The 15,615-nt window shown below is 44.5% G+C and overlaps 1 protein-coding gene across 1 annotated transcript in view; it reads right to left on the bottom strand.

The window, feature by feature from the left end:
- Positions 1–13,397: 13,397 nt before the first annotated feature.
- CLEC11A (C-type lectin domain containing 11A) overlaps positions 13,398–15,615 on the bottom strand; it is a 43,762-nt gene continuing 41,544 nt past the window's right edge. The window contains exon 4 of the mRNA XM_068241407.1: positions 13,398–14,430. Coding sequence (XP_068097508.1) covers positions 14,036–14,430 — 395 coding nt within the window. The 3' untranslated portion in view covers positions 13,398–14,035. The remainder of the gene's footprint in view (positions 14,431–15,615) is intronic.

Genomic DNA, 15,615 nt, shown 5'->3' on the forward strand with positions numbered 1-15,615 from the left:
TTTTGTTATCTATGTTCTCCAGGCAGAGAACTGGGCTTCCTAGAGCAAAGTATTATATGGCTGTAATTCCTTTTCAGTGAGGGACTGGTATAGTCCGACTGGGTCCCGACTGGAGAAAAACTGTTAGTTGCATAGCGGAATATTAACTCTTTCAGGCAGAGAAAGAAGAAAAGCATGACAGCATATTTATTTGTGTGCCATTAACTGTACATAAACATGTCTACCTTATCCTATCACATGTCACTTAAGCTTCCCTTTAACCCTCCTGGCGGTCTAATTAATTTCGCCAGGAGGGAGCGCAGCAGTTTTTATTTTTAAATCATGTAGTGAGCCCAGGGCTCGCTACATGATAGCCGCTGCTCAGTTGCATCCCCCCGCCCGCTTCGATCGCCTTCAGCGATCTCCGATCAGGAAATCCCGTTCAAAGAACGGGATTTCCTGGAGGGCTTCCCCCGTCGCCATGGCGACAGGGCGGGATGACGTCAGCGACCTGTCCTGATCCACCCCTCAGCGCTGCCTGGCACTGATTGGCCAGGCAGCGCACGGGGTCTGGGGGGGCGATGCGGCACGACGGATAGCGGCGATCGAGCGCGGGGCGGCGGCGATCGGTGTGCTGACACAGCTAGCAAAGTGCTAGCTGCGTGCATAAAAAAAAAAAAAAAAGCAAATCGGCCCAGCAGGGCCTGAGAAAACCTCCTGCGCGGCTTACCCCGAACTACGTTCGGGGTTATCGCCAGGAAGGTTAAAGGAATTGTCAGCCAAATCATGCTTCCCAAAGATTTACTGGGGCTGAGCTACGGAGCGGCGCTACGTGTGACGTCACCGTACGCGGGTGACTGTCTGATGCACGGATCTTTTTTACTATCAGCGGCGGTGCTGTTGGGGTGAGGGCCCGGGTGGCTATCTTGAGGCTGACACGCTTAACTCAGAGCTACTTGCCTCCCAATTTTTCGCATATCCGCATGTATTATTGGAAGCATACCATTGTTGAACTTTTTATAATAAATGTGGTAAGTATCCTTTGTACTTTTACGCTATGTGAAGCGTTTTTTTGGAGGTAACGTCCCCAGATTGGAAGTACAAGAGCCCAGTAGAGGATGCTGAGGTGGCTGAGGGGTGGCCTATACCCCTGATGCGCTGACGGGCCCGTTTGGCCAATCCATCCGGTGAGTCCTTTCATATGGGGGGGGGGGGGGGATACTGTGTTTTGCATACTACCCTCCATGTGGCAAGTTGAGAATCTGATTACAGGAGAGACTGGTCTTTGAGCGCTTTACCCTATTTTCTATATTCCATGATTTATTTACCTGGGCTTCCTCCAGCCCCTTGCATGCATATGCATGTTCCTCGTAGCATCTCAGCTTTCAGCCTCCGGCAGGGGTCCCGCCGGTGCAGAGGCCGAACTCCTCTACTGCGCCTGTGTGAGCGCCGCTGTCAATCAAGTCCACGTTGTCCACAGTGTACTGCGCAGGCGCTCGCGCAGTAGAGGAGGGCCTTAAGGTCGGCCTCTGCACCGACAGGGATCGGCGGCTGCGAGCAGAGATGTGTATCCCGGGTAAGTGTATCATGGGGCAGCATGATTTGGCTGCCGACTTCTTTAAATCACTACAAGGGTCTGGGTTCTGACCGAAAGAGCGGGGAGGATGATGTGAGTAGTAGTTGATTGTCTTCAGTCATGTGAAATGAACCTCTGCTCCAGATATTTTCCATTTTTTATTGCTAAAATATTTGCTTTCTTCTTAAATTTGCTTGCATTACAAATATAATAAAAAAGGCTGACAAATGCGTTTGGAAGAATACTTCCCCTGGAATGGCCCATCTCGGGCAGCTATCATATGTTTGCATAATGCAGTTTTGTCTTTTGTATCCACTTTGGTTAATGAGATTCTGATTCAAACACAACAGTCTCTGAACACCAGAAATAAAACACCAATAAAAGTAAATTCTAGTTTTCCAGACAATAAACCTAACATATTCCAATAAGGAGCCAATATTCCCTTACACACTTTTTATCTCACTGGCTACATTTAAAGTGCAGCCATAATATACATTTTTCAGGGCTTCCCTGCAGCTTGTGAACATACATAGAAACCCAAAGAATTCTATTTCCTGTAATGTCTCCCTAAGGGCGATGGATGTGAGATGAGTTCTCTGACATGCTGAGATTTTCTTAATAGAATAGATCACCCAGCGTACATCAGATATTTGCAGATGTGCTAACAGGAAGAATCTATGTTAGGCTATTTGTTAAAACCCAGATGGGCTTCACAGCTTTCTGTTGTGCTTCACTGAGCTGCTTCCAGTCATCCAGGACAAGGGAAAATAAACAGCAAGACCTTGGTTGTATAACCAGGACTGTTTCTCCTTTAGCTTTGGACAGAAGATAGTGGGATTGGAACATATGTCTTTTCATTGCTGTTTGACTCCCAGCTAATACGATTTTTCTCCAGAGGCTGTGCATGCCAGTATTAGCCGAAAGCTTACTCTTTTTCTTTTAAGTTAGTCAATAAATGGTATCATCCTGATCCAGAACTTCCTACTTTTACTGATTGCTATCATGGTACTATACTTATGTGACAGACTCACCTGTGCCAGATGCACCTATAGTATGAAATCATGCACAAAAGACGTGTTGCAGAGTACTCCTTTACGTTTCAATTTTGCTTTAAAAGGAAAATGTGTCCATAGGAGGTATTTAAACATTCCCAGGGGCGGATTTGTGCTCTTTACCGCCCTAGGCCACTGTCACCAGCCAACCCCCTTCAGTATAGGTAGCGAGATGACCCCTCCCCCTTCCCTCCTAGGTAGCCTGATGACACCCCCCCTCCCCTCCAGTATAGGTAGCCAGATGACCCCTCCCCCTTCCCTCCTAGGTAGCCTGATGACACCCCCCCCTCCCCTCCAGTATAGGTAGCCAGATGACCCCTCCCCCCAGTATAGGTAGCCAGATGACACCCCCCCAGTATAGGTAGCCAGATGACCCCTCCCCCCCAGTATAGGTAGCCAGATGACCCCTCCCCCCAGTATAGGTAGCCAGATGATCCCTCCCAGTCGTCCCTCCAGTATAGGTAGCCAAATGACTCCCTTAATCCCTCCTTTTCAGTATAGGTAGCCAGCTCGCCTTCACACTGCAGCAGCCATCAGTGTCACTCATATCTCAGCTCGTCTCCAGTGCAGAAGCTTCCTCTTCCTTTCCGTCTCCAATGCTGCCCAAGTCCATAGCCGCCGGCCACAATGCAAACATGCACAGAGAGCAAGATGGCTGCTGCACAGGTGGCTAGCAGCAGAGTACCGCGGTCAGGCACTCGCCTGATCTCCCTGCACTGCAGCATTTGCAAGCTTGCAAATGTTGCACCGGTTTAGCCTGCTGCTTTGGTGCCCTTGCTCCTGTGGTGCCCTAGGCCATGGCCTAGGTGGCCTTGGCCTAAATCCAGCCCTGCACGTTCCTTGGGTAGGGCTGTAAAACTCCCCTCACAGGGAAATGCTGTAAACCCATTCTTCTCAACAGGCCTGATCCCTCCACGTAATGACTCCCTACACATTCTTTGAGTTTACATCACAGTTACATTGATAGCTAGTCAGGAAGCAGGACCATCATAAACTAATAACTGTCACATAGACATTCAAAGAGATATTCACTGATTCAACTCTGATATATAAATATATATATATATATTTATTTATTTCCACATTGTGGCATAATTTGAGGGATATTTTGGAGCATTATGGCCGCAGACGGTCGCCGCTCACAGTGAATAATACTCCATGATCAATACACCTTTGAAGAGGTGGTCTAGCTGGTCCACAGCCTGAGATATCAATTCCCTAGTCAGGGAATCTGGTAAACCAGACACAATTGGTATCCACGCTTTCAGCACATTATGACAGAGCATAAAATGTTGGTTATATATATCATCTGCCGAACGTCCATAGAGTTATTGCATAGTCTGATTAAATGCTAAAACTCTCTTCATAAGGCGAGGGGCTGGACCCAGCATGAGGTCAGGTTGCTAGAGGTGGGGATCATCTCTCCCTACAAGATCCACCCCTAGAACATAGAGGGTTAAATTGCTGGACACACAGACTGTCCAGTGTCCTTTCTTGCCAATCCACATACCATCCAGGATTTTGGTTCTTATCTTCGGACTATTACCAACAGAACTTTATATATTCTGTTTGGACTTACAAATGCCAAAGGACATGGTAATTCTAATTTCTAAAGACTATTCAGACTGTATCCAGTTATCATCTTCACTTTTTATCCTTATTATTTTACTATATAAATCTGTTCACTGATTTTTTTTTAACATTTTATGTACTCATTTTTATGCATTATTTTATTATAAAATAAACCATTAAAATTGTTTGTCTAAGTGCTTGTTCTAAATATTCTTGGAAAGATTCCCACTTTTCGGGGAGAACGTTACCCTAACTGTTTTTATTGATATTGTTATATCTTCTTAACTCTAGAGAGGTTGGTGAATTACCCCTTTTTCCTACAGGACTGACTAGAGGTAGATTTGCGTATTCACTTGCTAATGCGAATAGGTGGCAGGCAGCTTACCGGATTTCTATATGAGATCGCAAATTGTATAGATTGTATATACATTTTAAATTGTACCAATCCAAAAGGTTTCTTTGCTTGCAGTGCTGAATGGCTTCAGAATTCCCTTATGGTCTAATGCTGAATGGTAAATTGCAGCAAAGGAACAGGCGTTGGAGGGTGTTGTCACACTCTACTCCTACAACTTTTTTTTTTATATAGGGTCCATTAATTATCAATGTTAACCAATTTAGCCTTTTTTTGACTTCACTTACGGGCTGTCCCTTTGTCTTCTTCTGCTGCCAATCGAAAACAAGAGCCTGAGGCTGCATTTCCACTTGTGCGGTGCGGAATCGCTGGGAAATCACCGCAGACGAAATCGCATGCGGGTGCGATTTTGCATGCGTTTTTTCCCGCGATTTCGCATGCGATTTCGCATAGGGTAGTAGGTGGGCGATTTTAACCATGTCACTGCCTGTGTAAATTAACATTACCTCCTATGCGAAATCGCATGCGAAATCGCGGGGAAAACCGCATGCCAAAACCGCATGCGATTTCCCTATTAGATACATTGTATGCGATTCGCTTAGCGGTGTGCGGGGAGCGAATTCTGACGGCTCTGCCGTGCAGATTTTCCCCGCACACAAAAACGTTCCGCACAACGCACAAGTGGAAACAGGCCCATCCACTTGTATTGGCTGTGCGAATCCGCATGCGGACAACGCATGCGGATTCGCTATAGTGGAAATGAGCCCTGAAGGTTCAGTTTCTGCACCAAGCTACAATGTACCCCAAAATAATACATTTATTAATCCGTAGAAAAACTAAAAACCATTAAAAACAGGGAACGTACCCTGACACTTACCCTTATTTTAAAAGGTTATTAATTATGCATCATCTAATCTTTCCCACTGTTAGTTTCTTGTTTTTAATCTTCTTATGGATTAATAAATTGATTATTTAAAGATACATTGTAGTTTGGTGCTGTAATTGAACCTTCTGGCTCTTGTTTTTGATTGATATATTATTGGTTTTTCTGCACACTCTACTACTTTATCAGTATTGCTAATCGGGGCTCTTTACATTTTCCTTAATTAATGGTGCTTGTCCTAATTGCATTAGAGAAAATTTCTTCTACTGCCAAATCTTTGTTGAAACATAGCAACCAACCTCCAATTGCTTCCTGCTTAGTGTTTGCTGAGTCGCACCTCTGAACATATTCCCTGGCTGAAAGTGGATCAGAGATGAACTTTTACTTATTGCATAATTGTGTTCCTTTCCTATTGTTTATAGGGCATTCCTCAAGCCAAATACTTTTTTGTTTTTGTTTTAATACTCTAATTCCCTATAAACTAAACAAGCCTTGCCCACAGCTTTTCAGAGGGCCTTGGCATTTTCAGACAGTAGCAAGGGCTCATGGGAGCTCAGTCTGGGCAGGAGGAGGGGAAGGTATTACTATAGCAAATTATTAATTTGTGTCCACCCAGGGGAAATATTATAAATAAGCCTTTATTAGCACCAATACAAAGTGATATACAATTCCGCCCTAAAAACAATTAAAATAAGAGACCTGTGGAGCGCTCCTCACTCGTACAACCTAGCACGCCACACTCATCCCATCCACACTGGTGCCGGCACCAGTCCGACGTAACTCAGAGCGGGGAGACAGAGGCAGCCAGGCTGTAGTAGAAGCCTAATCATCCAGCTTTGCAAAGGGGCACTCAAGCACAGATACAGTCACTTCACCTTGCTACGTCGATCCGGCCAGTATTCAACCAGTCCTGAGCGATTCCGGTCCGGTTCCCCGGATTTCCGTGCTAGCAGGGTATTCACCTGTCCACCTCTCTACCCAGCCGCGCGTCCGCAGCGGGGAGTGGCGGCGTGCTGATCCAATAGCGAGGGTCCCTCCAGCTGGAAGCTTCAAGCTTAGGAGCGCATAGATCTCATCACGGGTTATGCCCCGCCCACTCGGGGAAGGTATTACCCCGCCATCCTAGGGGAAGGTATTACTAGCCAGAGATTTCAGAGGCAGAGGGAGGAGGAAGGGGATTAGGTTTTTTTCACAGGCTGAGTGCTGAAGATGCAGATAAGTCTGCCTGTGTGTAATGTTTACAAACAACATGGCTGCTGTCATTGTATCACAGGAAGAAATTATCATATTCCATTAAAGCTGTTTGCAGCTACATTTGCTGTGTAAACTATCTAAACTTTAGATAAGATATATAAACAAGTTACTTGTTATAGCTAGTTTTTCATCTCGGATCCGCTTGAATCAATTAAGAGATTTCACATGATTTATTTTAACTATTTGCTAATATTAAAAATATCAAGTGAAGTTCAAAACAGGTAGATAGAGGCAGCCATCCCACACCTCTGGGTCTCCCTGCAAAGGCAGGGGCTGCTCCCCCCTAGTTATGCCTCTGGATAGAGGAAGGGGTTATATTAGTGAATAAGACTGGGCTTGCTTTCCACTTCGAATGTACTTGCATCACTGCATAGGTCTCGCATATCTAAGATCAACCTCCAAGATACCTACCTCCTCATCAGAAAACACTGAATTTTTCTCTAACTTCAACAAAACCTTTAATCGGGTGCAAGTTGTTATTCTTTATATACTGTGCGTGTCTTTAATTTGCTTTCTTGGACCCCTGGAGCCCATCATGCTCAGCTGAAACTGCATTCCATCTGTCTCCTCTGCATGGCTGATTCCTTAGTCTGCTGGATGGCTTTCTTGATAATAGTGTGGGAGGCAGGAGGGGGCGTAAACATTTTTGGGCTTACAGAAAGAAATGAAATTATATCTTCTTGATGCCTCAGTTTCATTCAATTTGAAGCAGATGACCAGATTTTTTGCCCATGGAGACCTCTTCTGCCTGAGTGGGGGCCGGATTTTTTTTTTTGTTTTGCAGGGGGCCCCGGGGATTTCTAGGTACGCCCCTGTGAGAACCTTCTAAATGTAAAAGAAATACCCAGATACTTACAAACTTTCCACTCAAACTCCAGCTTATATAAACGCATGTCTAACAGGGATGAGCGTCCACAGTGTATAGCAAGCACCAACAGGAGAGAATCGTGTTCGACGTGCTCTGACCCCTATGGTTTGTGCACCTCAAACCATGTCAATAGTAGAAGTCCAAAGCGAGTCAGCACCGTCTTCAGTAAATTAGCTCTTTATTGATTAAAATGGCATGATGTCAAGCATCTTTCAGCGACAGCTCCGCTGTTTCGGGCGTCTAGCCCTTTATCAAGCCAAGAAGCAAAGTCATCAAACAAACTGAGTCAACTCACAGTTTAAATAGTATAAGCAGCCAATCAAAATTGCCCTTTGTCAGCCAATCAGAGAGAGGCAGGGACCGGCGGACCTAATGGGGAACTAATCCCTTAACATGTAAATGAGGAAGCCCAATTCCTCCCCCAGGAAATACAATCAACTCACCTAATCCGTGAGTAAACAAACGCCATGCGGACTGACATCCGGGATCCTCCGCAACCAAACACTCCCACGGCGACCACCATCAGCGTCACGGGTCACATGGTATCTAAATCGGCAAATGGCATACGCACATCCTGTATCCAATAGGATCGTGCTACGCCGCCCCTTAGAACCACCAGGTGCGTCACAGGCTACACCGGGCGATCCACCCCCACCATCACGTGACTGCCCCGGCCGTAAACATTGTAACCATAGCAACCCCTACGCTGAACACAGTATGGTGTCACCCAAGTAGGAGAGAAGGCTATCACGGACCACGGGTGCCCCCCGCACGGCATATAAGAAAGGAGGCTGGTATGTTAAATTGTCCAGGGATTTTTTCTTATATGCCGTGCGGGGGGCGTATGCCATTTGCCGATTTAGATACCATGTGACCCATGACGCTGATGGTGGTCGCCGTGGGAGTGTTTGGTTGCGGAGGATCCCGGATGTCAGTCCGCATGGCGTTTGTTTACTCACGGATTAGGTGAGTTGATTGTATTTCCTGGGGGAGGAATTGGGCTTCCTCATTTACATGTTAAGGGATTAGTTCCCCATTAGGTCCGCCGGTCCCTGCCTCTCTCTGATTGGCTGACAAAGGGCAATTTTGATTGGCTGCTTATACTATTTAAACTGTGAGTTGACTCAGTTTGTTTGATGACTTTGCTTCTTGGCTTGATAAAGGGCTAGACGCCCGAAACAGCGGAGCTGTCGCTGAAAGATGCTTGACATCATGCCATTTTAATCAATAAAGAGGTAATTTACTGAAGACGGTGCTGACTCGCTTTGGACTTCTAACAGGGATGAGCGAAAATGTGGATATTCTTTTCGCATTCATTTTAAAAAAATAATGAAAAATTCAACTTTCGAGCGAAAATGTAATCATAAATCATTTTGTAACAAGTTTTTTTGTATTTTTTTAAGTAAAAAAACTGATTTTTTGTGGTTTTTTACAAATTCTTGTATTGTAAGCAAAAATTATTTTCTTTTACCAAATGGGAAAATACAATGTATTTTCGCGAATATTTTCTCAAAATCATAAATAGCATGTTGACGTGAAAATTACTTTGGCGAAATTTCACATAGCTCTAATGATGTCCAAACAATTCTGGAAAAGACAACGCGTTTCGCGGGACCTGCCCACTTCCTCAGGTCTACAGTACAGTGTCTTATGCAGCTGCACGCATAATCTGGGAGTGTCTTTTCCTGCATCCAATTAAATTATTATCTTTAAACCTCCTGCTTGAGGTAAGACCCCATTACTTACCACATTGGGGAGTATTCTCTTATTTTGTGTACAGTTTTTCCCTCCCACCAGGGGTGTCCCCTGTGATAATTATCCAATGGTCCTTTTTCTGGAGGGTGATCCAACCAATCTTGAAGAGAATACCCAATTCGCGTGGACACAGAATTCTCCACCTACCTAAGGCCACATACACACATCAGACTATAGTCTTTGGAAAATGAAAGATCACAGACCAATCTTACCACCCTTCATGTAGTATGAGAGCCATACCTTCCCAGTCTTTTCTATGGAGCTGAACTCCCCATCAGAAAAAATCTTTGCAAGATGCTGCACAGACACAAAAGATCAGTAGCTGCAAAAGATCTGTTCCTGCCAAAAATCCATTTCTGCTAATTGCAATGATAGTCTATGAGATCTGCAGATCATCATACACACATGATTTAACTGACATTCATCTGCAGATCAGATCCACCAGGATGGATTTTCAGATCTGCAGATCTGCAGATGGATGTCAGTTAAATCATGTGTGTATGATGATCTGCAGATCTCATAGACTATCATTGCAATTTGCAGGAATGGATTTTTGGCAGGAACAGATCTTTTGCAGCTACTGATCTTTTGTGTCTGTACAGCATCTGTGTGTGCAGCATCTTGCAAAGATTTTTTCCTGATGTGGAGTTCAGCTCCATAGAATAGACTGTGTAGAGTATGGCTCTTATACTAAAGGAAAGGTGGTAAGATTGGTCTGTGATCTTTCATTTTCCAAAGACTATGGTCTGATGTGTGTATGTGGCCTAATTCTGTGGTTACCGAATAGTTTTGTAAGTAGTATTTGTTTCACACATTATTTCATTGCCTGGAAATACTTCACTATCTTGTGCTCCTGGCGTTTTCTGTTTCCTTTTTCCTCTCCCGGTTCCTGAGGTTCATCACCTGAATTTCATCGACCGGAGAGCCTGCATTCTCAGAAGTAAGTTGACAGATAGAGAGTCCATTGAAAAGTGAAATTTTAACAATGAACATACACTAAAGCTACATACAGATGCTGGTTTGTACTCAGCCGTGGTGGATGAAAATTCATTTGTAAGTCAATCCCTGCATGATGTCTGCTAAAGAACCGGCGAGCTGAATCTTTAGCGAACTGATGTTGGTTCGCTAAAGATTCAGCTCGCCAGTTCTTTAGCAGACATCATGCGGCCGCTGCACACACCTAGGGATTGGCTCACGATAGTTACTCGAGGCAGGAGAGGAAAAAAAAGAGCACCGCCCCATAGCATTGTCCTCCCCCACCCACGGGAATCTGCTCGGTTGTGCACCGCTTGTTCTCTGTGGAGTGCTCGTACTGCACTCACACCCAAGGCATTGCGTTCTGGCCATTGCATTCTGGCCATCAGAAATCCCGTGGTGTGTATGGAACCTAAGACACAAACTGTTAGATAGCCCAATAGTGAATATCAGGATTTGATTGACAATTATCAATTTAGGAGACATGGCCTGTGCAATATTGGGGGCTTCTGTATTACAGCAGTAAAGATTATTTCTTGCTTTCACCTATTGAAGCATGCTCTCCCACAGACCTCTGAAGGCATTCTGTGGTATTTGGCACCCAGACATTAGCAGCAGATCCTTTAATTCCCATAATATTTGAGGTGGGCTTCCATGGATTGGATTGGTTTTTGCAGCACATTCCATAGATGCCTGATCCAGTTGAGATGTGGGGAATTTGGAGTTCAAAGAAAATGTGATGTATCTGACAAGGCCACCTTTATCTAATGCTTCATAGTCCAGTGGTGACATGTATGTGCCCATTGTAGACAGGGGTCAGGTTGTTTTATCGGTACACAAGCCAATATGCATTGAGGTGTGATGTGCTGTGTATCTGACACAGGACTTATAGCCATTATAAAATTTGTGTGACAATATCTCTTCTGTGGCCTCAGACCAGATGGACTTGCCTTTGATACAGGATGCATCAATGAACCTTGGCCACCCAAGACCCTATCACCTGTTCACTGGTTGCTTTTACTTGTACGTTTTTTTTGGTAGGTACCACTGCAAACCAGGAACACCTCATATGACTTGTCATTTTGAAAATTCTCTGACCCAGTCGTCTGGCCACTGCATTTGGCAATTTTCCAGGTTACTCAGATCATAACGCTTGCCCATTTTTCCATCTTCAAATGCATCAGCTTTAAAGAGAACCCAAGTTGAGTTAAGAGGGTAAGATAACACCTGAGAAGAAGGAAGCATCTGGATCTTTTAGACGTTTTCTTGTGTTCTCCTCAACGCTGCTCGCTGGGACCCTCCAGAACATTGGAGGCACGCCTCTTCTGGCACAAGCGGGGCCATGCTGCACTTGCGTGTGCTTACTCGGCAGGTGTGGTAGTACTCACGCAGGCGCAGTATGGCCACGCTCGTGCCTAAAGAGGAGCATGTCCCCGATCTTCATCATGACAAGCCATTGTTGTAATTCTCAGGGTCTGCACTCGGCAGTGGATGACCAGATGATGGCTTGGGAAGCCAGAGGCTTCCTTCTTAGGTAAGTATGTGTTTGCATATCTGAGCTTCGCCTCAGGTACACTTTAAGAACTGACTGTTCAATTGCTGTCTAATTTCATCCACCTTTTAACAGGTGCAATTGTATCAAGATCATTTTATTCACTTCCCAACAATGTTAGTGCTGCAGCTCAGAAGACAGAATGCATAGCAATGTGGTATGTATGACCTGCACCTTACCTGCAGAAAAGCACCTACAATGGGCACATGCATGTCAAAAATGTACCATGGAAGCAAGAAGGTGGCCTGGACTGAGTAAATCATGTTTTCTTTGGCCTTCAAATCCCTAATTTGTCCAGCCAATAACATCACCAGAGCAGGATCATCCACCAGGCAACCTAAGCAGGTGCCTGGGGCCTAGTGGGTATCAAGGGGCCCATCCCTGATTTCCTAAGCAGGTGCCTGGAGCCTAGTGGGTGTCAAGGGACTCACCTCCTATTACCTATATTGGGGGGCCACCTTGAGGTGGCCCACCAGTATTGGTAATCGGACGTAGTCCCCCAGTATAGGTAGCTAGAGTTAGCCCCCTAGTATAGGCAGCCAAAGGTGTCCCCCCAATATATGTAGCTAAATCTGTCCCCAGTATAGGCAGGGAGCCAAAGGTGCCCCCCCCTCCCCCAGTATTGATAGCTAAGGTTGTCCTCCGTGCGTAGGCTAGGTAGCCAAGGTTAACCCCTGGTATAGCTAGCCACAGTTGTCCCCCCCACATCACTCTGCATTGCACACTGTATTACTTTAAATTTATTTTACAATTCAACAATTCTACATTGTAGCTCACTATTTAGAAATACACAGAATGTATAGATTTTCTGACATTTTTTATTGTCATCTATAGCTCTCCTAAAGTTAGAGTGGTCTTCTCTGTACATCTGAAACAGTCTTAACATGAGAGAACAATGGTATTATACATTAGAAGCACTGTTACTGGTACCTGAGATATGAACTACAAACAATGGGAAATTTTATCAGAAATATTACAAGCAGTAATCATTTTTTGTCGGGGTTCTCAAGTTAAAACAAATTCTTCAGCTTTTTGTGACCCCTCTTTTGTGTGGAAGCAGCAGTATAATGAGCAGACCGATATGTAAACATCCTGGACATAATACTGGCTACAATATAATAACAGCGCTAAAATAAAGAGAAATTCTAAGGAAAGTAGAGAAAAGATGATATATAGCAGCATCAGGGACAGCCATACTATCCTAGAAAAAAGACAATAGATAAGTAGATAAATACTTGTTCTACTTACATAATGTGTATTTTACTGTCCACATTTTGATTTCAGTGAATTTTATGTAGTGAATAGGCATTTTCCATCTTTACTACCTCTGACTGAAGCTTGATGTCATTTCCTCCCTTACTCCTTTTATCCCCTCCTAGAAACTGCACTGTCATATCTATCTTGCTTTGTAAATACATATGAGCAGCTTTTTGAGATCGTATTTCAGCAGCTTCTGCAGAGGGATGAGGCCAGCCTCATGTCACATTAAATTGCCCTCAGCCAATCAGTGAGGAGCAGGAATGTGGGAGGGGAAATAACAAGCTTCCTCTCCTTGGCAATGTACCAAATTGAGTCAGGCTGACTGAAATAAGATTTATTACAGAAGAACATTTATGATTATATTGAAATGCTTGAAATACAGGGTCAGGTTGTTGAGTGCATAATAAACACAGAGCAGTGGGTAAATGGAATGTGATTTTATACTTGCCAATCCCTCTTTAAAGGGTACCTGAAGTAACCCAGCAGGACCCAGCAGCAAACCTCATACGGAACAGTTCTCCAATCACAGCACCCTCTATAGCACAAAGCATTGTGATTGGCCAAATAGAGTGGGCATAGTTTACTACAACCTGTTGGAAACCTAGCAGTTTAATAGGGCGCCATTTAACCAATCACATTAGCGGAATTCCCCTTTGAGGAACTTGAGTCCCCTAAACTAGCTCCAACATCTGTGCCTGAAGTTGGGAGTTTAACACAACCCCAGTAGGCCACTTTCACTTTGTGAAATAACTTACAATTCTTATCTAGCAGTCTAACAGAGAAAGTAGCATAGGGACTCCGGCCTACTATGACTACAGTTACCCGCTTATCTACATATGGAACAAATGAAGAAAAGCCAGTTAATAATCTGCCTTGTGGTACTGATGAGAGGTTTATAAGCAGCTGAAGAATTTTTGTTTATACTGTAGAACCCCCATTAGCCTTCTGCTCAGCAGCTCAGTATTCGCACACATAGTACATCCTCCGGGAACAGTCATTGTCCCACCATTTTCCATCAGCCGAGGAGATGGACACACAGTTCTCCTGGAGACCACCGTTGGGCTGTGTCACCATGTGATCCTTGTACCAGTTGAAATAAGAGACCCGATGCCCATTCTCGAACAAGTAAAGCCCTTCTGAGCGCCGGTCGTTAATGCCAATCCAGATGGGCCAGTTGAAGGGAAAGAAGGCATCATGAAGGTACTGAGAGAGAGCAGCAAACTCTTGCTGATCGAAGGGCATGGCCAGGTTTCCCCCGCGGGTGTAGCAGTGGTTTTGTGCTGTTGCGTAGTCCTCAAAGTGCTGGAAAAGGAGGAAGCACTTGTGGAAGTATCGCTTTCCCTTCATACAACCTTTAAGGAAGATAACATAAGTGATAAGCTACAGAGAGGCAAATATAATACATTTTTTGTGTGTAACGTCACCTTTGAATAAGAAATTGGCACCAATGTGAAATGTTTAAAAGGCTTCATAGGGTCGCTATAGGAGCAATCTGCATCAATCTCTTTATTCCTGTTATGATCAGTAGCAAAACTCCTCTGGTGACCGATGGAAAAAGGAGACCAGGTCCAGGGGCATCATAGCCCCCATGACCCCTGCTGCTGGGGAAGGGGGTGGCGGAGCAGGGGATGGGGGGGCCCACTCTTATATGCAGAGCAGCAGTGAAGTGTTCTAAGTTACCTCCTTCTGGCAGCAAAAATAGGTCCTCTTCAGTTCTCTTCAGCAGAAAAGCTCCGTATAGCCAATCACCATGTGGCTTTTGTCCCTGTCAAATGACATGCAGGGATGAAAGCCGCATGGTGATTAGTTGTACAGCACCTGTACACTGAAGAGCACCTGTCCCGCCGCCAGAAGGAGGTAATGTACAATGCATTACATACAGGAGCGAGCCCTCCTACAGTGGGCCCCAGGTAAGCTAAACTGGGTGCTTTTAAGTAAGACTAAAGGGGCCCATACATTCAGCCGATTTCTGGCCGATCGGTCGATTGCAAATCTATTGACCAATCGACCGATTTGGATCGATTTCAATCAATCTCGCAGGCTGGAAAATCTAGGTCGATCTGCTGAGATTGCTTATCCTTTTGCATTGGCCCCAATGCAAATCTGATGAAAAAAATGCCATCAGATCGATTTTCAATAGATTTCACACTGAAATCTATTGGAAATCTGTTCCTAGTAACACATTTTTCTAAACTCATCAGATAGATCAGAAATCTATCTGATGATCTATCTGCTGCTAATCTAACGAGTGTATGGCCACCTTTAGCAATCATTCCCATCAACTTTATGCCTGCAGACAATTCTCTAAATTAAATGATTAACAAAAAATCTAAGGGGCAAAAGAGATCAGAGTGAGCCCCACCAAGAAAGATCAGATCAAATCAAGGAGGCCTGATAATCTGAAAAGACAGAAACCAGTCCTTTCCGACACAACCTGTCCCTCCCAAGAACCCATATTTTCTAAGTAGCTGTGAAAGCATTTTCTTACTTTTCATGTTAAAGAATAAAGATCAGAGGCAAAAGCTGTAATTCATTGC

Source organism: Hyperolius riggenbachi, chromosome 6 (assembly GCF_040937935.1).
Source record: "Hyperolius riggenbachi isolate aHypRig1 chromosome 6, aHypRig1.pri, whole genome shotgun sequence".
Taxonomy (NCBI): domain Eukaryota; kingdom Metazoa; phylum Chordata; class Amphibia; order Anura; family Hyperoliidae; genus Hyperolius; species Hyperolius riggenbachi.